The 25,925-nt window shown below is 44.8% G+C and overlaps 1 protein-coding gene across 1 annotated transcript in view; it reads left to right on the top strand.

The window, feature by feature from the left end:
* Positions 1–25,529, top strand: part of LOC149353027 (ATP-binding cassette sub-family F member 1) — a 50,712-nt gene extending 25,183 nt beyond the window's left edge. The window contains exons 10-17 of the mRNA XM_089582228.1: positions 6,802–6,976; positions 7,410–7,484; positions 12,723–12,793; positions 15,230–15,262; positions 16,364–16,435; positions 20,752–20,913; positions 25,036–25,108; positions 25,186–25,529. Coding sequence (XP_089438354.1) covers positions 6,802–6,976; positions 7,410–7,484; positions 12,723–12,793; positions 15,230–15,262; positions 16,364–16,435; positions 20,752–20,913; positions 25,036–25,108; positions 25,186–25,370 — 846 coding nt within the window. The 3' untranslated portion in view covers positions 25,371–25,529. The remainder of the gene's footprint in view (positions 1–6,801; positions 6,977–7,409; positions 7,485–12,722; positions 12,794–15,229; positions 15,263–16,363; positions 16,436–20,751; positions 20,914–25,035; positions 25,109–25,185) is intronic.
* Positions 25,530–25,925: the final 396 nt, after the last annotated feature.

Raw genomic sequence — 25,925 nt, 5'->3', positions numbered from 1 at the left:
GCCTTCATATATTCACGGACGATTCTTATACGTCCCACTCTGCGGGTGCTGCTTACGTCGCATTCTAGTCTTTTGGCGCGCTGCGGAACGTGGGCCAGTTTCCTCTCGAGACAGCCTCAAGTGCCTTCTGCGCAGAGGCTGTTGCGTTTCACAAGGCTTGTTGTTATGCCCGGCGCGCCCCCCTCTCCGTTACCCTTGCATGTCTACTCTGATTGCCTTTCTCTCCTTCAGGCTCTTCACTCTCTTTCCACGAGCGACTTACGCGCCCAAGACATCAAGCGCACCTTTGCCTCCATTTCTCTTCAGCGTCCTGTCTTCCTGTATCATGTCCCCGCCCATTGTGGTGCCTGGGGCAACGAGCTCGCTGACTGGGCCGCCTCACTGGCGTCGGCATGAGGCCTCCTGCGACTGTCGTGGCTGTTGCCCTTGTCAGTGCGCACCCGCATGCGTACCACCGTACTCAGGCTTTGGTCAGACACCTGGACCGCGGAACACTCTGACACCCTCCTGGCTGTTTTTGTCCCCTCTATTAACTGTCTCCCACTCTCTTTCCCTCCACCCCGATCTTTTTCCCTCTCCTAACTGGCCACGGTCGTTTTCCCTCGTACTTCTATCGTTTTGCCCTCCTTCCTTCGCCTTCCTGTCCATGCGGGGCAGCTGTGGGGGATGTTGTCCATTAGCTGCGTGCCTGCCCTCTCACCGCGGACATAGCAGCATGCCTTCCCGGCTATCCGCACTTTCTTTCCCCTCATGACTTCCAGTCTTTGTTAGGTTCCCCTCGGTCTCGTGCTTTGCTTATTCGCGTTGCTGTTTGCAATTCTGTTCTTTCACCTGTCTCTCGTGTTTATTCCCGCCCGGATGGCTCGTAGACCTCCCTGCCATTTCTGCGCCTCCCCATGTCTCCTGTGGTCGGGGGCACCATATGGCCAGTTTTGGTGGGCCGTGGCCCTGCCCCTGCCTCACGGGCATGTGGATGGCATGTGGATCTTGCTATTTGCTCGCCTTGCATGTACACGCAGTCTTTGTTTTGCTTTGTTTGCTTTTTGTTTTTTGTCATGTTTATTTTTATTCTTTTTGTTTTTCAACTTTTTTACTTTTTCTTTTCTTTCTTCTGTTATATTTTCCATTTTTACTTGTTTGATTATTTTTAATTTCACTCATTCTTTTTCTTTGCTTCTTTACCTGCGTTTTTGTCATTTATCCTGATTCACTTTTCTATTTCCCCTTTTTTTATGTACCCCTTCTGCTTTCTTAAGCCCATTATCTCCTTTTTTTTCTTTTCTCCTTGCTTTCTTTTCTTGTCTCTTCTTCCTTCCTACAGATCCCCGCACCTTCCCTCCTCCTGGCCGCCTGCAAGCCTATCTGAAGAATCTCTGCACGCTGAACCCATCCTTGTTTCATTTTCATTTCGTCCTTCTTAATTCTTAATCCTTCAGGGGCGTCTTGCCCTAAAAATCACTTTTGCCCGGCCATCATTTGTGCCTTTTTTTTTCTCTTGTAATAGGGGATACTCAAAATTCCGCAAGTGCACTTTCCCATGTAACTATGTTGCCCCAAACAAGATGGCCGACTTTGCTATAAAGGAACTACGTGGGCTACAGGACAGGCGCTAAAGGTGTGGATAGAATGTAAGAAACGTATTTTGGAAGAATCAAACAAAAAAACAGTCTTTCTTGCTTTTTTTCAGCTGGAAACGCATGGTCAGCCATCTTGTTTGGGACAACATTGTTATGTGGGAAAGCACACTTGCGGAATTTTGAATATCCCCTATTGGTTGTTCTTAAATTTTCTGTGGACATTGGCCCCTTTTCTTTTATTTTCAATTGGTTTGCCTGCGATAACCTCTGGTTGGGTGCGGGCTTCGTCTCACATTTTTTTATATTTTATTTTATTTCTTGAGAGTTCTACAATAAAGGATAATGCACTGCTGTAAACGATTTATGAATGTCGTACATGGTTTTTAGGCGTGATAAATTTACTGGGCATTTGCCCTGATGCCAGTGATGGTGATGCCATTTGGGAGAGTTATAACTCTGGGTAGGGGTGGGGGATGTCTGTTGGGGTCATGCCACTGGCATTAGTACTACAAGTAAGCTGTAGTAAATGCTTTTTGCTGAGAGTGTTGCAGTAGTTGGGTACAGTGAGTGGTCACTTGTGAGGTTTGGGGGTAGGCTTTTATTGATCGAGAGGTGGGCCCATAAGCTTTCATTTGGATCTTGAGATCTGCAGAATTTTGTCGTGCAGTATGTTCGCAGCCAGCCTTTCGAGCACATTCATCCCCCATTCCACACACCGCATGTTTGCGGGATCTGGCCTCCTGCAAACATGCTCTATCTCCTTCTAGCCTGTTTCTCTTGCTGTGCCTTTCATGCCAGTGATGGATGGCCTGTTGTTAGATTAGGTGGGCATCCAGCATGCGCGGACATTTACAACGAATCTGCTGAGAGGAAAAATTATTTATCGCATAAACATGATCGGATGACCTGTTGGAAGTGGAAAAAAAAATAATTTTTTTTTAACATTTCAGCACATTTCTATTGTGTCTTCATTTGTAAACATTAGTACAGCTCGAAGCTGCTTCATGGAGCTTGTTCTTCAATTTTCTAACTTGTTGTTATGCAGTAGTCGGCAGTTGACGGCATACCGTCTGGTCAGGAATCGTGGCTTGATGAGATTCACTGGTCACTGACCATGATCAAACACAAATGACATTTCGGGAGCGCTACGGCTTCTTTGTTCACAATGACTATGCATGGAATGGTTATGCATAGATAATGATTATTTAGGACAGAATATACTTCACAGAATTATTCTTTAATGGACTACTGATGAAGGAGATAAAAACATTTGTTTTGTGAAGACAGAAGATTCCGCATATCCTCTTCTGTTGAGCGTTTGGTGTGCTCACGTGCTGGAGCACTTGATTGCGCCAATCATAGTACATTTTGTTTGTCAGCAGCTGCTCAGCTTTGTGAAGCTTCTTTGGGATCACGGATTGGCTTTCATTGCTCAAATGACCGTGCTGCTTCAGATGTGCTTTCTTGCAGGTGATAAGCTATTAGCAATATCAGTTTGAAAGGTGAACAAGTCTTATGGGCTTTTTTTTGCCATTTGCTCATTGTTTGCATAGCTGAGGTATTCCAACCAACTGTTGCAAAGGGAAAATTGAACAAAATGTGATGTGACCAGCACTGGGCATTTCCTTGTTTTTGTGCACCATGGGTACAGGGTCCAGGGATGTTAAAATTCTAGCTTGTCGGCACCATCATGTACTTGTTGTATTTGACAATGACTTGAGGGTATTCAGTGTCGATGTGAAGTTTTGCACCTTCACTCTATCTTTGAACTGTACCAGCTTCACCTATGCCCATGACAGGTGAAGCCATGTTGATAATACCATTATCTTGCCAATGAACAAGAAGAGCTCCTACATTTTAAATAATCCTGTGGTCAGAGGTTCTCCTTCCTTCCCTCTTCAGTTCTTTCTTCATCTTCATTGAATTAGCATGCAAGTGAGTCAGTCTGTTTCCTTATCGGAAAAGTCTCCATCAGAGACATCTCCATTGCCGATATTCACAAATAACGCTCCAGCATTAAAATAATCCAACTTCCTTCCTTGGGGTGCAGTAATTTGGATGCCTGCTGTTAATAAGAGCGTTTAGTATAGTATTTGTTCAAAAAAATGGCCCATCGGGACAAGTAAATGACTCTGAGATTTTGGGCACTAACACATTCACTACGGCAGCAATTTGCAGAGCCCTAATCTTGGTGTGTTGTGGCCCACTGGTGGGCCACTCTTAAATTTTCTCTGGAGTGTGGCCCACTGGTCAGCCGCTGGCAAAACCAGCTTTTTTGAGCTACCAACAGATGGCAGTAGCGATTTTGCATTTGTACTTTTTGCTGGCTCTTCGAACTTGCTGAGCTGTCCAATGGCTTCATCACATGACTCTGCATTCATGGCTACACGGCTTGTATACAGGACACGACCCTGCGACTCACGACACAGTGAACTTGTTAAAGTACCATCTCCTGAACTAAATACAAAACTTGTAAAATCCACCACAGCACATTTTTTGTCCATGACAAGGAAAACTGGACCATCGTTTACACATTAACCTATCTACTTGTGGCGTACAAATACAGTAAAAACTCGTTAATTCGAACCTCAAGGGACCGGGAAACAAGTTCGAATTATCCGATGTCCGAGTTATCGAATGGCCTCGAAAAAACTGACAGGAACCATTTGCATTAGGGTATATTTACTGTATTTACTCGCGTAACGAATCCACCCTCATGATGAACCCACCCACCCCCAATTTTTGCCTAAGAATTTGAAAAAAAAAAAAAAAACCGTCAGTCATTAACGCCTCCCTCCGTTTTGGTCCACGACGCATTTCTTGGCAGTGCGCCAAGAAGCGATAACACCATGGTGCCTTTCGACTTTAGCTCTAGTGCAAAGGGGGAAGCGAACTTGGCAGAGTGCCAGCGCTTGTCCGGTTGCGCAAGCCTTGTTTTCAGTAGGTTCACCTTATCGGGCCATGGGCGATTGGGGCGGACGCCTTCTACTGCCACTCAATCAAATGCGCGATAGCAGCAAACGCCTTTTGCAGCGAATGCTAAAAGCCGGGGTCATGATCGGGGCTGACCACGTGCTTCCGTTGGCGGCCCATGGGTGGAGGGATGGACAACACTCGCAAAGAAAAAAAAAGTTTTTCGCGCGTAATTTGTAGCGCCCTTCCGAAGTCATAGCCTTTCATGGGCGTTGGCTGGGACCGTGCGGACGGAACTTATCCGTATTTCAGAAATAACAGGGCTCGAAATATTAAGAATTTAGTTGCTAGTTTCGGAGGTTGCGCGGAAAAGACTGTAGGCAGCCGCTACTCTACCCTACCCTACCCTCTGGCGCCGCCGGCCGCCGCGCCGATGATGACGCCATTTAGGCTTTACCCACTCTTCCACGGTTTTATCTGGTTCCATCTTCTGTCTCCGTTTAGGACGTGTGCAGCTGCTAACTGTGCGGAGGTGCTTTTCTTTCTTTTTGGCCACGTGCTGTGTGCCAAGCCGCCCAGACGTGGTGGCGCGTAGTTCGAATTATCTGTACCGGAACCGACTCGGAACTGACTCGCTTTCGAATTAACGGGCTTTTTTATACACAGATCTCTATGAAGCTTGGCAGGACCTAGTACAGTTTGAATTATCAGAACATTCGAATTATCGAGGTTGGAATTAACGAGCTTTCACTGTATTCTAATTTTCGAATATGGATTGAATTAACTGTTGTTTTGCTCACATTTGTTTCGAGAAATTGATATTTGGAATTTTCCGAATATTCGACAGCCACCAAACACCACACCGGCTTTCACAAATCTGATTGTGGTAGAAACACAGCATATAGGCATATTATTATCTGAAGATCGAATTAAAAGTGTCAGAAAAACAGCATAACGGTGGTACCTTTGCTTTCTTTTCAGTCGTTTATCACGTGCACTGGTTACATTCGGACACTAATAGGCTTGGCGCTTGTACGAATTCTGCAGGTGGGCTTTCCCACATACAACACTTGATTGAAACAAGATGGCCAACCACCTGTTTCGAACAATCTTAACACGAAACCTGCAGTTTTCTGTTCGATCCTTCCATAATGTGCTTCATACCTGACGCCCACACCCATGGTACTCAACCTGTCTCTTTAATAACTCTTCTAGCATGGGCTCCACCAAATCGTTTTGGTCTGATCAACCATGGTGTGCAGACATGCCCACTTGTGGAATGTTGCATGGGAGCCCCAGGTGAAATTCTTGTAGACTTGACCCTGGGAGGGCGAGTGATTGTGCACTTATCCCGCCTATTACACTGTGCATTAATTGTAACGTCTGTATCTCTGACAAGCGCGTAATGGCAGGTGTGGCGACGATATAAGGGCTCTTGTCGCTAGGCCAAGGAATAGCCTAGCTGCATATTTTCGGTTTCTGAGCATCTCCACCAGCCCGCAGCGGTAGCGGCTATCGGCATCGCATTCACCAACCGTTCAAACCCAGCTTTTGGACGCTGTCTGGCATGTCGTTGGTCATTTGTTTCCTTTTAGAAGCAGTCTCACTGTTCAAAACGCCATTATGTATTCCCCTCGCTTATGTCTGCGTTGTCCTTCCAGCACGCAGCAACTGCGTGCTCATCACAGGCTGTTCTTTGTGCGATGGGGCCTTCTCACAAGGCATTTGGGAGGTGGGGTAGCATTTATTGCTGTGCATGTCACTTTTTTTTTTGCATGGTGCTGAGTCATTTTAGTTTTGTTCAATTTCGGTTGCAAAGACCATGCACTATTTTGAAAAAAATAAAAGTAGCAACATTCTCCTTTTTCTGAATTTTCTTTTTCATAGTAATGTGAGATTCGATTCCTGTTTGAAAATTTCAATATTCGCACACATCTGCTATTTACACATTTCGCATGTTAAAATATATTATTTGTGATCAGTTGAAAAGAGAGCGTATGAAAATAAAAGCTACTTTTTGGTCCTGCCATAAAATATGCAGATGCCCATCTTTACTTGTTTACAAACGTGTTTTGGTGTAGCTGCAAGAGATGGAGTGATAGACCTGACAGGCAGGGTCTAAATCTTTTCGGCATACATTTGAAAGGAGAAGGTTCACCTTGTAGCATCCATGATTGTTGACGCAGTGCCTTAAGTGGATATGCAGAGCTTAAAAATTTAACTGAAGGTTCTTGGAGAACTTCAGTGCTTGGTTTTGTGCTTTTAGCTGGCTCTTCAGGGATTGTAACTGTAAGGGATATTGTTATTTCAGACAAAGACCACGGTGCAAGCTCTAACACGGAAGCAGCAAAAGAACAAGCAGAAGCTACAGGGAACAGAGGAGGACAATGGCCCTGCTGAATTGATCCAGAGGCCTAAGGACTATATTGTCAAGTTCAAGTTTCCTAATCCACCGCCTCTGAATCCACCTATCCTTGGTCTCTATAGTAAGTTTGCAAATAGTGCTCAAAGGTTCAATTAGTATTGAATTAGTCTCAGACTGAACATTCTTGAGAGAATGAGGCACTGTTGATGGAAGTAGAACACCAGCTATGTATTAATGTTCACAAACAGGATTCTGCTTGATTTTGGACTCGAGACAGAATCTGTAGGAGGCGTAGCAATACAGCAAAGAATCTGCAGCTAGTTGGGGCTTTCTCTTTGCTTGTAAGATAGCTGCTCGCTAGTTTTGTGTACATGTTTGCTATTTTTTGTCCTGAGAATGTGATCAAATTACATCACTGTAGAAAGGCTTGCAGCTGTAGCGAAATTTTTTTGGCAAATAAGTTTGCTGCTTGGTGCACATTGATTTTAGTACTGCTTTCTTTTCAGTATCATTTTGCTTGTCTCTTACGTCATGATATCTGTGGCTTTTTCCAGATGTTACATTTGGATATCCAGGACAACCACTCCTCTTCAAGAACCTTGATTTTGGTATTGACATGACTTCTAGAGGTAAGGTTGTTCATGCAGCTGTATTGAAATCAACTGTTGTTTTGGCTCATTTGTAATTAACTGCTTATAGTACACTTGTTAATTTCATATTCTTTTGCTCAAAATCTTACTGAAGTTAGCTAAAATTCTGTGCACAGTCATAGCGAACCATGAATACTACCAGGACTTAGTGTCTAATGTCATTTAAAAGGCTGTTCCCGTAGGCAATCTTTACAGGTGTTGGAACGAATTTAGCTTACCACAGTAAGCCAGTAAGTCCTTAGTGGGATCCTTGAAATTAACTGTTGGAAAAAAAGATTAGAGTGAAGCAGAACTAAAGGGAGCACCTTTGATGGGTCTGATGCTTCCCGTATGCACTGCACACGTCTGAATGTGTATGATGCAGTAGCGTAGCTGCACATCCTGTACTGAGAGAGTCTAAAGGTACACTGAAGAGGATTCTGAACTTGTCTTTTTGCTGCGGGAACTCGATCTACAAGTTCCTAGCATTCTTAGAAACTGCAACTTATTGCCCTGTATGGCCGATTTCCCTAATTAAATCGAATTAACGCCCAGCTCCCGCCCTTTCTTTTTTAATTCTCCCTCGTACGATGGGCGGAGTCGACCAACGCGTGAAGTTCCTTTCAGCCAGCTGCGTGGAGGCTTTGCTTTCGCTTTATTTTGTTTTTTAGGTTTCCATGAATAAATAGTTTCATTCGCAGATAATATAGCCGCAAAATAAGTCCGCAGAAATAAAAATACGCGCGGACTATTTGCTACTACGGACTACTACGTATTACTCCGCCGATGGCAGAGCGGCAAACCGCCACGGGACTGGGTGAAATGCACTCCACGCATTGGTCGACTCCGCCCACCGTACGAGGGAGAATTAAAAAAAAAGGGTGGGAGCCGGATGTTAATTCGATTTAATTTGGGAAATCGGCCATACAGGGCAATAAGTCGCAGTTTCTAAGAATGCTAGGAACGTGTAGATCGAGTTCCCGCGGCAAAAAGACGAGTTCAGATTCCTCTTCAGTGCACCTTTAACTCTTTTACTACCGCGGAAAAGTGGACAATTTGGAGTGTACTGAAAGAAAATTTTTTTTCAGAAGAATTAACAAACCCAGCGCATATTGCAAGGCATGAAATTGTAGCTTATTAGTTTCACTTCTGAATGAAACAAAAAGCAGAGTCTTGTGTGCAAAGGTACTTGAACATTTATGTTTCAAATATGCCAAAAACACGAAAAAAGTGTACAGCAAAAACAAAAATTATCAGCTGCACTAAGCCAGAACTTGATTAGAGGAAAACTGGAATATAAAAACGCATGTTCATAGCTGTCATTCTTCCCAGTTTCAGCTCCGAGGAAAAATTATTGCGCTTTCCATGACAGGTCAAGTCAGGGGTTATGACTGTGGTGCCACTGTGAAAAGCAGTCAGGTGAAGATGTGAAGCAGAGGTATACTTGACTGGTGCTGCACATAGCGTTTGATCTTTGTTCTTTTGTTCTGTGATAACAGAGCTTGCAGTTCCTTCATTTTTCCATTTTTTTTTGGTTGGTGATGAATGGATTCTAAGGGAGCATTGGGGGCGTGAACTTTTACCTCATCATACCTGAAGATTTGTTGAATGAGCTGCTCCCTGAAAGCTAGCTGATCAAATCTGGCATTTTGGGCAAGCTATGTAACATCAGGATGGATGAAGTTTCATTGATGTGGTTCTAAAGCCAGGAAACTTTCCAAGTCTTGCCAATAGATGCTGCCACCACTGAATCCTCCGGGTCTGCTGTGTGCAAAAAAAAAACAAGCAAAGCGAAAAACCGATTTCGGCGTGATTTTTGATAGCAGAAAGCCAGAATAGATGATTCCTGCATTCCAAGAGAGATATAGTCTCGGCAGGTCAACAATTTTCCTGTATATGTTGATTCCAGTTAACTTCAGCATCTCCAACGGATTCGCATCTTCTCATGAGCTACTATGCTGAGCATGTTTTCTTCTCCAAAATCTTCATCCATGCCTACTTGATGTTTTTGCACACGGTCTTCATCACCTCCGTCATGAAGAACATCAAGAAAAAGTCAAGAGGTCGAGCGAATCTCCGAGCGCCGCACGCGCCGACATGGACACCTGGCTGTCGTATTGGTTGAAAAATACGACTCGACCTTGAGCATTTGGCAAACTTTCCTGGCCATATGTTGTGAAGACCCTGAAGCACAAAAATAGACCACTGTCATCAGTTACAAATTGCATCCACCGCAGAAAACACAGAGCGAATGAAAACAAAACTTACATGCGAGCATGCGCTGACATTCCAGGCCCCTGAGACAAAGTCTCGCTGTTGAAACTGAAATCCGACATTTGTACATTGTTATCTGACTCATTGCCACTGTTTTCATCGCAAAAAAACGAAACCGAAACTGGCCAAAGTGCTCGGTGCTGGCTTTCTTTTTCGAGGAGCACGCGGCAATGCGGACGCCATGCTTGCCGGCTGACGCTGCTGGCTGCTGTGGCCATTCAAAGTTTCATTTTTCATGGCGCTCTCTTATGTCGTAACACCAGAACCAAAAGTGCAATCAAAAGATTAGTTTTAAGCGCACAAACTAGATGGTGCAGCACATCCACAAAAACTCCAGATTGCGCATTTTTGCGGAGGTGATTTGAATAAGATAAATGTGTCCGATGGCCTGTGGTGCGGTAGCAAAAGGGTTAAGAAGCAATTAAAGCTTACTGAACTTGGCAAACTCTTGTGTGAGGTGTGATAAAGGAAAGCAGAGGAGTGGTGCTGAGCAAACCTTGTAATTATGCAAAGTTTATTGACCGAAGAACATATGCAGCAAATGTGAACTTGGAGCAAATGGCTCAGTAGGGCTGACTATTTTGTTGCATTTCACAATATCTGTGTCAGGGTGCGCACAGGTCGTTGAAACCCTTGAATTTGAAAACTCTATCTTTAAGGCCCTTGACAGTACTTGGTTTTTTTTAAACCCTTGAAAGTCCTTGGAAACTCTTGTTCCAAAGATGGAAATCGCAATTTACGCTAAAAAAAAGCTCTCAAAACTCGTGCGAAATAGATAATTGTTTATTTTCTCGGCATGTATATTTCTACTTGACGTTTTTAAAAAAAATTCTTAGAACTTTTAGAAGTTTGGTCGATGCGTTTTATGGCTGGCCACATTGAGGTGGTGTAATTGCCTGTTCAAAAAGGTGCGGCTATATTGGCATCGCCATCACCGACCATTTGGCCTGTTTTGTGTTCCACGTGCGTTGGGGTTTGACTAGACGCGAAGAATTAGCACAGACAAGCTTTCAGATCTGCATGCGAATGCAGCAGTTCTGCAGTGCGAAAGAATGCCTGGAAAGTGTAAATTGCAGAGCACATGGCTGAGCCACAGCGATTACAAGGACTGAGTGGCACCGGATGCAATGAATCCGCACCGATTTAAATGAAAACCATGCGGGGAATATTTTGACCTGATTGCCACGGGAGAGTCTGCTTTGAAAAGTCATATGAAGAGTGGGAAGCACAGCGCAAGTATGACGAGAACAGTGGCGGATTCAGTGTGCGAATATTTCACTGCTAGCACGAATGTGCGAGGCGTCGATACACCGTCGCAGTCATCTGACGTCAAATGCAAGTTCAACGAGCTGGTGACGGATGCGGAAATTTTGTGGACACTGAAGTTAGTCTTATCACACTGCTCCTGCAGATCGTCGTTCGAAACAGGCTAGCTGTCCAAGCGCACGTATCCTGATAGTGAGATTGCTAAAGGCTTTTCATGCAGTGAAAAGAAATGTGCTTATGTGATTTGTCACGGCCTCCGACCTTTTTGTTTTTCTCTTATCGCTGCAGCGAGATATAGACCGGTATGAAAGCTTTGTCGACCCCGGCCGCGGCGGTCGTATTTCGATGGAGGAGAAATTCTAGAGGCCCGTGTGCTGTGCGATGTCAGTGCACATTAAAGAACCCCAGGTGGTCGAAATTTTCAGAGCCCTTCACTACAGCGTCCCTCATAGCCTGAGTCGCTTTGGGATATTAAACCACAATAAACCAAACCAAACTGTACTTTCCGATGAGTCTGCGAATGAGTGCCTGCAAAAGATTTTGACTCACCAAAAAAAGCTGCAAAGCATCGTTATAGTGCTTACCTTGAAGTCCAGAAGAAGCAGGAACAAGAATGTGATAAGCAGTCAAAAAGACGCTGCGCTAAAGAACTTCTTGACAGTCTCACCAAAAAAAAAGGAATACCTTTGAAGGAATTGTTAGTGACCTGACTGCATCAGCAGATGACTGCGCTGAAAAGGCGTAAACAACTAATGACCTCGCTTTCATAATCAAATCGAACTCCATGAGAAAAGCGGCAAAGTCTAAGGCTGAAGAATTCCTAAATCGGAACAAAGAGATTGAGGCAAAGCTTCAGGAGGTCTCTTTAACTTTCCTTGGCACACATTGGCCATTGAGGGCAATTACTGAGTGCAATAAACGTGATAGTTATATTTTCTTAAATATACTGTCTCGCAAAAGACGAAATAGAGCTGTATAGTAGCTCCTTGAAAAACTTCTAAAAGGGGCCTGAAAGTCCTTGAATATCCTTGAATTTTTTTCTGTTTACCCTGTACAAACCCTGCTGTGTTGCACAGTTTAAATAGCATTGTGCTAGTTTTGTGGTTTGTCCTGTGCCGTGAACATTTCTGCACCTAAAGGGTTATTTAGTTGAGGGGGATATCAGATACTCCTTCAAAACTTCATGCTTGATATAGAACTGTGACTTTGATGTTTTTGCATGAAAGGTATGAGAGGTCTGTCCTGGCTTCAGAGGAACAGCTGTGCCAATTGCTGATACCTGTGGCGATAGGGCATTTTGAAACACCAAGGTGATGGGTAACTTTGGTGTTTCTGGCAGTTGTGTCAGGAAATGTGGTAGACAGACCAATGTTGTGATAATTTATGCACTAAGGAATACTTTGTTAGACATAAATGCCCTAGGTAATCATCAGTTAAGTGCTTGCAGTGGGCATGCTGGCTGTTTTGTTTTCAGTGTTTAATGCTCTCAAAGTGAGGACTCTGTTGAGTGACTTGAACTTGTTATTGAGGTCTTGGGTAGCAGAAACAATTGGTATTAATACTTCTAGTCTAGTACCCCACTGTGGGGCATAGTGTAGTAGTTCTCTCTACTGTGCGCTCACTTTTTTGTCTTTTTTTTTAAAATTATTTGTGACTTGGGTACTGACAGCTATGTGCATTTGTTTTTGTTTTTTTCAGTTGCCATTGTTGGACCGAATGGTGTGGGAAAAAGTACTTTTCTCAAGCTTCTCTGTGGGGACCTCACACCGGTGAGCATGTCGCATGGCAGGCCTCACCTAAAGGCCTCACCAATGCTTAAAGTCTGGCTCCATCGAAGGGGGTCTCCGATGATTTGGGAACAGGTGAAGAGGGAAGGGAGGGAGAGAAAGCAGCTGGCAGCTTGTTTTACACATTGTTTTATATAAAGGGGAGAAGTATTTTTTAAAGCTGAGCCGCTGCGGTAGCCCATTGGCAGTGGCGCTTGGCTGCTGGCCCGAAAGACACGGGTTCGATCCCGGCCATGACGGTCGCATTTCGATGGAGCTGAAATGCTAGTGGCCCGGGTAGTGTGCGATGTCAGTGCATGTTAAAGAACCCCAAGTGGTCGAAATTTTGAGCCCTTCACTATTGCGTCCCTCAGGATGTTAAACCCTCATAAACCTAAACCTACTTTTTAAAGCTGTCTATTTTTTTTTTTGCTCAATTTCTGACACACCTGAAATGAAAATATAAACAAAGTAGTGCAAACTAGGAGCACCAATATTCTCTGGGAGGTGGGTAAGAAGGAAATAGAAAAAAAAAAAAAAGAAAGATTCTAAACGGCTTTGATCCATTTCTCATCTGGGGAGGTTGGAAGCTTTCTTTACTCGCGAAGTTTGCTGGATGGATACTTTTTACCGTGTTTCCAGTTATCGTTGTGAAGCCTTGGAGCTGAGTGGCTCTGGACTGACTCAATTTTATTAATGTGATAGTCATGTCAGCATTGTGAGTGAAAAAGTAGATGTCCCACATGCCACCTAGGTTACGTGATACAGTGGTGGAACTGCTGCGCCAATTGCGCCAAACTGCGCCAAATGGGAAATCCTGCTACATGCTGCTACAAAATCGGTTTTTTGCCTACTTTTGCGCCACGCCTGCGCCGAAATATCTCTGAATAACTCCAATAACTCTGCCGAGAACGAAACCGAAACTCATTTCCGTGAAACCAAAACTGATGTCTTCCGGCAACGCATCTGCCGGCAGCCACATCGCCATCGCTGCTTTGCAACCGAACACAACCGAAGGTGAACAAAGGGACCACTGTCAGCGCACTGCCTGTGTGGATGGACACTTCACGTCTTCGATGTCTTTGTCAAAGCTGAAAGGCAACAAAACTTATGACTAACTTATATCGGGCAGAAAATCCAGCTGCCATTCCTGTGACACAAGGATTAATCAGAGCGGTGAAAGGGTCGCGGAAGCGTCAGCTGCAACGGTTGGAGGCGGATGCAGGAGAAGAGACCCGTGCAAAACAAGCGAAACAAGACTGTGATGTACAGGACAAAGACACCCAGAAGAGAGGTCAGAATGAAGAGAAGGTACAAGGAGAGATCAGACTGGCCAGGAATATGATCACCAATGCTGAGCTGCTTTTCACAAAAGTTGTCAAGTCTAAACATTTTGCAGTCGTTGAGAGTGGACAAGCCCTTCTGAAGAATGGACATGAAAAGCTCGCAGCGGCACTGTCTAAGCTGGAGTGATCAAGAAAAGGGAAGAAATAGTACCTGAAAGTTTGTTTTATGAACGGTATCATTTTTTATAGTTCTGTTGAGCATCTCGTTATGTCGCTCTTCTGAATAAAAACGGCAGTGTTTTTAGGAGAACCTCCTGTTTTGTTTATTTTCAGCTATATTTAAGGAACCAAGCACTTTAAGCTGCATTTGGGATTGAAGCTTGCTCTTGCATGGCTGTGGTTGCTAAAAACGTCTGAGCAAATGCCTGTTCCAGAAATACAACAAAGCTTCTTTATTTAAAATAATGTTTTTTGGCACGAAATTTTGGTACGAAGCTTTTTTTTTTTTTGTGCTACAAAAGCTCGACTTCTGCTACAAAATGCCATTTTTCCTGCTACAAAACTTAAAATTGCTGCTACAAACTGCGATTTCTTCTGCTACAAAAGCTGCTACAGGAAGCCAGTTGCCAGTTCCACCACTGCGTGATATCATCACAACCTGCCCATGTGACAGGTGGCTACCTGCCCACCAGATAGTGAGCAAACTGCCCACTGTGGCTGGTAGCAGTTAAAAAAATGATTAGTCACGAGAGGTTGCTCGCAGAGAGCAACCTGTGTCTCACAAGCCCCACCGGTGGCTGTGTTTGAAACAGCCATCTGTTGGGGCAGGGGAGCATCACTTAACATGCTTATGGTTTTTACTAAAGACCGCAGTGAAATTTCCGAAATGATAGAGAAGACATGTTCCAGCCGCCACTCCAAGAATAATAAAAAATGGTTGCCTGCTTCGGATTCATGATTAATGCAGTCTTTGCATTCTGAAAAGGGGGGGGGGGTCTCGGATCTGTTGTAAATACTGGTGGGGGGTCTCGCAGCTCAATTTTGCACCTGGCTTACTAGAACTTCTGAAGCAATGCTGCTTTTCTTTAAATTTAGCTTTAATATTGTGTTACTTGTTCCATTTTACAAATTTTCCTTCTTTTCCTTCTTTCAGCTTCAAGGTGAAGCGCGGAGGAACCACAGGCTGGTAAGGATACATTTTTCCTTCCTTGGTTAGCTGCTGTGGTTGTTCCAAATTGCATATTACATAATGGGATTAACACTTTGCCTGCGTTGAGAAATGAATAATTATCCAAAATTATTTCGCCAACCTGTGGACAACTTTTTTCTTTTTGTGCAGAAATTAGTTTCTTCAGGCTTGCATACTTACTTGCTTTGGGATTAATTTTTGTGATCTTGACCCACATTCTTAGTTTGTGTGTAGAGTTTGCATGGTTTGCTTCTGGTGAAGTCCAAAACATTAATTTCTGTGTATCTGCATGCTCTCATCACAAGCGGGCAGAGATATTTTAGTATTTCTTTGGCCGCCGCGTTGGCTCAGTGGCTATGGTGCTCGGCTGCTGTCCCGAAAGACGCGGGTTCGATCCCGGCCGCGGCGGCTGAATTTCTTTGGAGGAGAAATTCGAGGCCCGTGTACTGTGCGATGTCAGTGCACGTTAAAGAACCCCAGGTGGTCGAAATTTCCGGAGCCCTCCACTACGGCGTCTCTCATAGCCTCAGTCGCTTTGGGACGTTAAACCCCATAAACCAAACCAAACCAAACCAGTATTTCTTTGTTTTGCGTGCATGCGTGTGCATGTGTGTGTCTGTCACTCAGTCATTCACCACTGTGCTGTACTTAAACCAACCAAAATCAAAGAACTCAGAGTGGAATACCTACTGTCATTGCTGTCTAGAATTATAAGAAGTGTAATGATATTCCTTGTTCGTCACTGGCTCCCTGAGAAATGGCCAAATGGGTGTGAATACATGACAAGCAGAGCCTTTCACTAGCTTCACTTGTACTAGTGCTCCTCATTTGTGGTAGTGAAAAGGTTAAATAACATTGAAGCAGTATTGGGCAGGTTGTTCCTGTGTCTTTGAGGGGTGAAGAAAAAAATGGATGCTAGCTGAATGCTAGTGTTCTTATCATTCTAATGCATTACTGTGGTTCAAAAGTGTGCTGTAGTGAATTTGATTGGGTGGTAAGAAAAGTGCAATTTTTTTGGGGCAGTGTCCAAATTTGTCCACAATTATAAATCCAAGCTGATGTAACATAGCCTTCCTTTGCCTTTTGTCATCTCTCTAGAGGATAGGTCGCTTCGACCAGCATTCTGGGGAGCAGCTGAACCCCGACGAAAGCCCTGTTGAATATCTTCAGGTAACCATGTAACCTTTGTTTTTCTTTGGTTGCATGTATGCATCTTCCCTGCTGGGCAGTGTTTTATTAAGGTATGAAGGTTTCTGTAGGTATAAAAATTATTGAAATCTAGAGTGGCTTGTGCCAGTAACATGTTGAGTTATTGCAATAAAACCTCATTAATTCGGACTTCAAGGGAGTGGAAAAAAACATCCGAATTATCTGAATGTCGAATTATCGAATGGCTCCTGAAAACTGCCAAAAACCGTTTGCGTGAAAGCAAAATTTATTTTGTGGGAACCTGGGCAGCTGTTGTCTTCTTTTAAGACAAAACCCGCTTGACAACAGCTATTTCTTGCAGTTTCATCAAATGTTTTAATTTCTACACATTATCGGGAGTGGTGGAAGCATAACTGCTCCACAGTGGCAAGGGTCTCCGCGGCTTCTTTCAATGTCCCGGTGTCCGAGTGTTTCTTCGCATGTGAGGAGGCTTTACTGCATAAACCGCGAACAGCACGTGACGAGCGCAGAGTTTTGGTGCACTGGAACAGAAATATGACGCGGATGGAAGCGAGGGAAGCGCAGCACGCATTGGCACTGGAGCAGCAAGATGCCTTCGAAAAACAAATGGTGTACCAAATGGTACCAAATGGTGTGCAGCTTGGCTGGCTCGCTGATATACGCAGCCGACAGCCACCATCACCGCGGGCTGGCGGCGAAGTTTTGAAAATGAAATTTTGCAGCCGGACTCTCTGTAGGCCTGTCGGCGGGAGCCTGCCGACCGTCGGCACGCCTGCCTTTGTGCTCACATCAGAGGGTGGCAGGGCGAAAATGTATGTGCAGTTCAGTCCTGTGGATGAATATCTGGACGATCGCCTGTCAAGCATGTCATATCTTGACATGACGTCCCTTCGGGGGCCCATCCAAATTAACCGATGTGAGCCCCGCGGTGTCCGAATAAACGGAGCTTCCGACACCATAGACTTGCATGAGTGTTCGGTGGGACTCCGATGGTAGTCTGAATTTCCGAATTAACGGGGGCCGATTAAATGAGGCTTTACTGTAGGAGTGTTGCCCCTCTTAAGTTTTCGGTTTTGGAATGGAGGGTGGTTTCCAGCCTGGCACTGGTTCTCTGATGATGACAGTAGCAATGCGTGTCTCGAAAACTGACTTTAGCACTGTTCCTGGCATGTCTTCAGTCCGAATTGACGAGTGTGCGCGATTTCACTCTGAATTAACGAGTGTGTGCTGCAATTGACTTGTGTACATTTGACGGGAGAGACCAGGGAGGCCGAATTATCCAATGTTCCAAATTAACGGGGTCCGAATTAAGGTTTGACTGTAGTCTCTTAAATTTGCTAAAGGAAGGCAGCAGACCTTATTCTGATGTTCCCAGAGCAAACAGGCCAAAACCGTGAAAACTGACTTGTTATGTTCCCTGATTGACATTTTTGCTCTGATACAGTGGACTAACGTTATCAGAGGGACTGAATGTGACTGTTAAGGAAGGGCACAGTCTAGAGATTCTCACAATGGAATTGAATGCAATTCTTTTGAACTCATATAGTTTTGTTGAAGCACAAAAAAAATCCTACTGAATGCCATTTACTATGTCACATGGAAGAATTTAATGGCATTTGTCTATTGTCTTTGAAAACTTAATGAACTCACCATAACTTATCCTTCTTGAAATACATAGTGTCATCTTGGATTCGACAGGTAACAATTTTATCAATACTGTTTCGATAACTTGTAGACCTACTTCTTGAGGTTTTTCAAGAACCGGGCTACTTCCTGTGAAAGGAAAATCATATGTATGTTAGGTACAGTAGGTGTTAAATTTTGCTTGGTATCTGCAGCTTTTTCATTTATGTGACATTAATTGAAAGCTGTTTCATTCGTATGAAGCCCACCTTGCAGCCTGAACCTTACGCAGCCAGCCTTCTGGTTTTTCTTTGTGGCAGAGAAACATATGGATCGTATGTGCTGTGTGTCTGATGTAGAGATCAATGCAAAGCGCCACTGGTGTCACAACTGTCACTCTCATTCCGCTACAGTGGCATGTATTGGCTAGTGCATTGGTGGTGGATGTGCATGGTTGTTGGTGGGGGCTGTATCTGAAAGGGACGTGCTTTTTGGGGAGAAGAGATTTAAAACTTTTATTTAATTGTAACTTTTTTTCATTTCCATGTCTTAATTCAAAAGTTGCAGCCCAGCTGAAAAACTTGATTAACACCCCTTGTAAATGACTTGAGATTACAAATAAAGCTTTATGTTCAGAAGAAAGTTTTCATATTAGCTCCCTGGTGGCATCGTCATGCTGTGTAATGGCATAGCTGCTCATGTGGTAAAAGCTTTGAAAATATACCAGCATTTCCATGCAAATCATGTCTGTTTGAGTGTAGGCTATTGGCAGCATTGTTTAATTTTCAAAAATGTGTTATATTTTTCATTGAAGTTCTTTTAACCAAATAAGGCTTATCAGAGGTATATTATATTCCATTTTGAAACAGTACTTGTCTATTAGTAATGGCATTCTTTCATTGAATGTACCGTGTTATCATTCATGTGAGGTCTGTTGTGGCTATGTGTGGAAATTATGAGCTTGATGTGTTATGGTTATTGTTTAAGGGATGAGACAGCTGCAACCTTCTTAACTTACTATGGTTAGAACTATGACAGTAATTCTGACAAAAATTTGTTTTACTGAATCGGAATTTCTCTTATAGACATTTATACTTTGAGATTGAGTTAAAAATAAGATTAATTATTTTTCTGAGAATAGCGTACTAACTGCTAGTGATGGGCACTTTTCGTCCTTTCAAATACTATCTGCACAAAGTTGGAGCCAAAATATTTGCCAGTGATTTAATTACCGTATTTACACGATTGTAAGTCGACTCGAATGTAAGTCGACCCCCCCACATCACAATTCTGAAAAATAAAAAAAACTTGGAGGTCATTTAAACTTGGCCTTTAATAGTAGAACGCGACAGTACTATTCTGTGGCCTCCGCTTATCACCAGCCGCTATCGGCTGCCGCACGCGGGAGTGCCCGTGGGCACATTCCAAAACAAAAATGTGTTAGTCACTGGACTACTCGTCCACACTTGCGCCATCGTCCTTGCTAGCGCTGCCGTCGTGATCGCTGCTGCGGTCCCACAGCTCGCCATTCTAACATCGTCATGCAGCGAAATCCTGCACTTCGCAAACAGCCACTTCATGACATCGTGTGGAACAGCTGAAAATTTTGCCTCGTAGCTGCCGCTCCTGTATCACTCAGTGCGAAAGTCGAACTTGCGGCCCGGTGCACAGTTCGTTTCTTTGGCACAAAGAATGACAGACATCTTGAACGTAGCCGTGAACGAGCGCTGGTCGCTTACCAGACCTGGAGCACAAATGACGAAGCACTACATTAAAAACTTGTGAAACGCGGCCAGCAGTAGACGAATCAGAGCCAAAGAGAAACTACGCGCGAGCGGCGTCTGCTCTTCCATCAGCTACCGACACTCCCTGGCGCCGCTGCGGTTCCAAGTGGGGGTGCCGCCACGATTGGGAACAGCAGCCCTTCCATCAACTACCGACGCTCCCTTGGGCGCTGAGTGCGTGGTTGAAAGTAAACAAAAAAAAAACTTGAACGACGCCTATTAAGAGTAGAACGCGAATGTGTTATCGGGCCGCCGCCGCTTATCAGCATACGCAATCTGCGGCCACGTGTGGGGAGTGGGTTGGTGCTGGTTTGCTGCTTATCGACAGCCACCATCGGCCGGCGGCCTCGCGCGGGGCAGGGATGCCGGTTCTGCGCGTTGACATAGCAGCTGCTCAAGGCCAGCACAAAGAGTGATGCAACGGAGCCGCGCAGCAAAAATGCAACCACGCTGATATCTCGTTTGTCTCGCCTTTATTTATAGTGCGATGCTTTGGTTTCGATTGTAAGTCGACCTCCCCACTTCGGATTTTCAAATTTTGAAATATAGGTCGACTTACAATTGTGTAAATACGGTATGTATGTGCATACTTGTGATCGAAACTTAAAATAATGCACTTGTGGTGAAAAGTTTATTTTCGAGTCATTTTCTGGATCTGATATTAAGAGCTAGCAAAATCACTGGCACATTTTCGTTTGCCATGTCGATTACTATATCTAAATTATTCACCCACACTATATTCAGATTACATGGCTTTGTATGAAATAGAACAGGTTCTGTTCATTAATAAGGTAGTTTAACCAGGATCTATATTTGTTTTTGTGCTAATGATGGCTTTTTGTGCATTATTTTCACGTGATCTGCTGTCTATATTGATGTCATATGTGTATGATGGGTGTGTATTTTCAGAGATTGTTCAACTTGAACTACCAAGATGCAAGAAAGCAGCTAGGTAGTTTTGGACTGGTGAGCCATGCCCACACCATCAAAAACAGTGACTTGTCAGGTGGGCAGAAGGCTCGGGTGGCCCTGGCTGAGCTCTGCCTCCGAGCACCTGATGTGCTAATTTTGGTGAGCCTGAGCAACTTCCTTTAATTTGTTGAATGTAAGGGGCTGGTCGAATTCCTAATGCTTGCAGAGTAGAATAGGAACCTGCCTAACTTTCTAAGTGACCGTATTTTCAGTGTGGCATCAGGAATTTGTGATTAAAATTTCACTCTTGTCACCTTGCAATTATTAACTCACATCGATCATGGCCTGATCACATGGCCTGATTTTTAGGCCATGCTTGATTATTCGAATTTTTTTGTGGCACCGTGACATGGCCCATAGAGCCAATATATAAGAACACCGGAAACTTCGAACGCATCGCAACTGACTGCTTGATTTTTCGCTCGCACTCACCACCAATACCCAAGCCGCTGTATAATGCGTACAGTGCAACCTTGTTAATTAGAACTGCAGGGAGACCAAAAAACTTGATCAAACAAAATGAAATTCAAAGTAAAGGGGAGCTCTTAAACGACAGGGCTGATATTCTCAGTGATTCGGCGCATTGCGCTTGTATGGTTTCGAATTAATTCCGTTCTTGGATGTCGTCCGCGGCATGAACTTGAACATTAGTCACAGTTAGCGGAACTCATCTATGCCAAGTGTTTTGTCCTGAATACGGAAAGAGGTAGCAGCGAAGTGAGTGAGAGGCATACGGCTTTACAGAGACAGTTAGCGTAGAAGAAAATGGTGGTGTATTTCAAAGCAAGGTGAGCGTACCCGTGGCAGAACACACCATAGCCCCGACTTTTCGATTGTAAAACCGTCAGCAACTGGCATTTCAATGACAAGCAAGACACCTCTCATTATACACAGACCACCACAGAGTGCACATCGCCGGTCGCGATGCCGATTTTGGCTCTAGTCTCTAGGCCAAAACGAAGGCCAATGCTGATGGAACGCCTGCTTCGGCGTCTTGTCAGTTCTTATCGTTTCGCCATCTTCGTCTTCCCGTTCTGGGTCCTTCGTACAGTGGGCGCAGGGCAGTTCCCGCAATGGCAGTTTCGCTTTCGCGTCCAGACTTCGTCCCAACGAGTGCATTCGTCTGCGACATGTCGAAGGCAATACAGCCGTCGTACGCCGAGCTCATGAAAGCTGTCGCTGTCCATCGTCTGTGAACACAATGCGTGGCGAGATTTAGTCATGCAGAGCTTCAGAATGTGCACAAAATTACTGACGTCTAAAGTGATTTTTTTGCAGTGAAATCTGATTTTTCGAACTGCCTGATTTTTCTGATGTTCTCGCGTTTCCTAGAGAGTGCAAAATCTGTCATCGACTGTATGCGTAGATGTACTAACACACTATTAACTTTGCTCCTAATCTGTTCACAATGACTTAAGTGCTAATACAGTGGTGAGGAGTAGTGTGCCTGTCGTTTGTCTTAAACTGGCCATTAATCACTTCTTAAGCATGGCTATTTATAATGAATTGATCAAGACTGTGTCACTGCGAAAATGTTCCCAGCTTACATATTATACCAAGCGGTGCTCGCAAACAGCTTGCAACATTAATTTTTCCTTGATTTTCTACTGTGACTTCTGCGTGGTTCATGCTCTGATAGAAGCAGTATCCTGTGCTACTTCAGTGTCTCTGATCCTTAGCTGGCTTCTGGCGCCACCCCGCCAGATGGTGGGGAGAGTAGGATTACCGTGAGCCGTGGTGACAACACTGGGGCACCTCTCACTGGCAGCAGTCACAGGAAAAGGAGAGAGAATATACCGTATTTACTCGCATATAACCCGCACCAAAAATTGAAAAAATGTGTTTAAAAAGTGGGGGTGCGGGTAATACGCGAATATTCCGGAGAAGGGGGGCTCGGCGGGTCGGCTTCACGGCAACGCGCGGCCTGCCGTGCAGAGTCCGCATCCCCATCGACATCAACGTGTGTTGCAGTGCATATTAATATTGCACCAACCTTTTGACCACCGAAGGCCAGTATGGACTGAAAGAAGACCACGTGGAAGCGGAGACCATGGAGCATATCGTTTTGCGGTGCAGAACACTTCGTCCGGACATTGCCGAAGACGCGGCGATAGATATAGAGGGTGCCCTGGGATTTGCAGGGGAGGACGGACGTGTGGATGAGAGAAGGGTAGTGGTGACAAAGAGTAGGTTGGAAGATTGGTGCAAAAGGGGCTAGGGACGAGTGAGTCTATAAAAGAGGGACAAATTACAGTTCACAATACGAACAAAATTACGGGGGAAAAAAAAGGGGGGAATCCTAGGCTAGGGGGCGCAAGCCACCACCGTTACAAAGCGCTAAGCCACTATAATCCATCCATCCAGCCAACAAGAGGCCAACGCAGGTCACAGCCAGATCCACATCCATAGTCTGTTTAGTCCCACGCCAGCCACGCGTTTCGCATGCTTTGCATACGCTTTGTTCAGACGTTGATGGGCCTTGAGTAAGGTGCCGTTTCTTGTACGCCCAGTTTGCACAGTTCGCCAGCCTTGTCTAGGCATCATGAGTGTGTCTCGGCGGCAATCATTCATGGCGAAGGAGAAACTCAGGACCGTCGCCGCTGCTGAACAAATCGGCAACAGAGCTGCTGCGAGAAAGAACGATGTCGACGAATCTTGCATTCGCGACTGGCGGAAGAAAAAAGACTCTCTCGAAGCTGCGAACAAGGACAGGCGAGCGTTTCGCGGCCCGAAGACTGGCGCGTACCCTCACCTCGAGACGCAGCTTGCAAAATTCATCGAGGAGCAGAGGAGTCGTGGCCACGCTGTGTCTACAGAGATGGCGCAGATGCAAGCCCTGAAGCTGGCCCGGGAAATGCACATTCCACGCGAGTTTCATGCGAGCCGCGGATGGCTGCAGCGCTTTATGGCCAGGCATGGATTTTCGATGCGGCGGCGAACTACCATGTGCCAGCGGCTTCCCGACGCTTACGAGGAGAAGCTGCTCAACTTTCAACGTTACGTCATCGGACTGAGGAAAGAGCGCAACTACTTGCTATCTCAGCTGGGAAATGCTGACCAAACGCCAGTATATTTCGAGATGCCTATGGACACGACCCTGGAAAAAAAGGGCGCAAAATCTGTTAGTGTGCTGACTGGCGGCAACACCAAGCTGCGCTGCACAGTGATGTTGTGTGCTTTGGCCGACGGCACCAAACTGCGCCCGTATGTAATATTCAAGCGCAAGACTCTACCGAGTACACCACTTCCCCCAGGAATTGTTGTGCGAGTGGAAGATAACTCGTGGATGAACAGTGACCTCGTCATTGACTGGATTCAAGCAATCTGGGAAAAAAGACCAGGTGCCTTGTTGGCACGCCGTTCGATGCTGGTGCTGGATTCGTTCCGAGGCCACTGCACTGACGCGGTGAAAGCTCGCCTCGCTGACAACGGCACAGACCTTGTCGTAATACCTGGCGGCATGACTTCCATGCTCCAACCACTCGACGTGTGCATCAATAAGCCTTTCAAGGCTCACGTGAAGCGGCTATATGCCCAGTGGATGGCCGATGGCCTTTACGCCCTTACGCCGACGGGACGCGTGCGAAGGCCAGATATTGCACTGCTGTGCCAGTGGATCGTAGATGCATGGGGGATGATCCCGGCCGACATGGTACGCAAGAGTTTCAAGAAGTGTGCCATAAGCAACAGCCTAGATGGTACCGAAGATGATTACGTCTTTGAGAGCGGCGATGAAGCCTCAGACGGCAGCAGTGAGAGTGGCGACGATTGACAATTGAACGACAGCACTGACAACGTTGCGGCAGTCGTTTTCAAATATATTTGTTTTGAAAACTAAAATGGTGACTGTTTGCTCAGTTGTAACTTCCTAGTCCTCATTTTTTCAGGTAAGTGTGCGGGTTATACGCGAGGATATTTTTTTTTATTTCATGGGGTTCAAAGTTAGGGGTGCGGGTTATATGCAAGGGCGGGTTATACGCGAGTAAATACGGTAAGTTTAAGAAGACTGCAAAGGCTGAATATTGGATCTAATTTCTGTGCACTTGTAGTATGTCCAGGGGAAAAATTATTTTGGAACATGCTGGTAAGGCATCATACAGATTCCATGGTGTTTCTGTCGATTGACACAGAGGTGTTGCAGAGCAGCATTAATAAATGGTACTAATTGTTTAACAGTATAAAGTACATTTCCTGCTCACTGAGAATAATTTCTTTTCACAGGATGAACCTACAAACAATTTGGACATTGAATCAATTGATGCCTTGGCAGATGCTATTGGAGACTATGAAGGCGGTAAGGCACTTGATTTTGTTTCAAGTTCACTTTCCTGCAGCCATGGGTATCTCATTTTTTGTTGTGCACTGTTCTAGGTGTCATCATCGTGAGTCACGATGAGCGTCTCATACGTGAAACAAACTGCCAGCTGTGGGTAATTGAGCACAAGACCATCGAAGAAATTGATGGAGACTTTGAAGACTACCGCAAGGAACTACTGGAATCTTTAGGAGAGACTGTTAACAATCCTAGTATAGCTGCTCGCCAAGCAATGGAATAACATGAGCATTGGTCTCTGCTCTCCGGGGATTCCACAGTGGCCACTGGCTGGAAGTTGATTCTTATGTGGGAAGTTTATTCTTATGTTCAACGCAATTACATAAAATCTCTGCAGCAGGCTTTCTGCAAGAATAAAATTATTCCGATTATATTCTTTGTAGCTCTTCTTGTCTGTGTCTACTTTAAGGGGACAGGGTAAGCCCTATTTTCCCATGTGTTTTAGGGCATGCTTTGGTGCGCATTTTTCAACAACCAATAGAGATAGCGCCTACCTGTTCATATCATTTTTATCATTGCGTTATGCGTTTTCGGCTGAACCAAAACAGTGCAACGCAGAAGTTATTTTTTACTTTTTTTTTGCCGAGCACTAGATTTAAGGCCATTTTTGGTATTGTTTTTGTCTTTAAAATGAAAATAAATTATTGCATGTGCTTAATTTTGGTTCAGTGTAGTGCCGCATGCTGATATAAATTACCGAAAAAGAAGTGGTCCTCTGCCTTGTATTGTTTTGAAGGTTATGGTACCGTCTTAACAAAAATATTGTTGAGATAAATGA

Source organism: Amblyomma mixtum, chromosome 3 (assembly GCF_055824585.1).
Source record: "Amblyomma mixtum isolate Tamu chromosome 3, ASM5582458v1, whole genome shotgun sequence".
Taxonomy (NCBI): domain Eukaryota; kingdom Metazoa; phylum Arthropoda; class Arachnida; order Ixodida; family Ixodidae; genus Amblyomma; species Amblyomma mixtum.
Note: the sequence above shows the minus strand (reverse complement) of the source record. Positions and strands in the feature narration are given on the sequence as shown.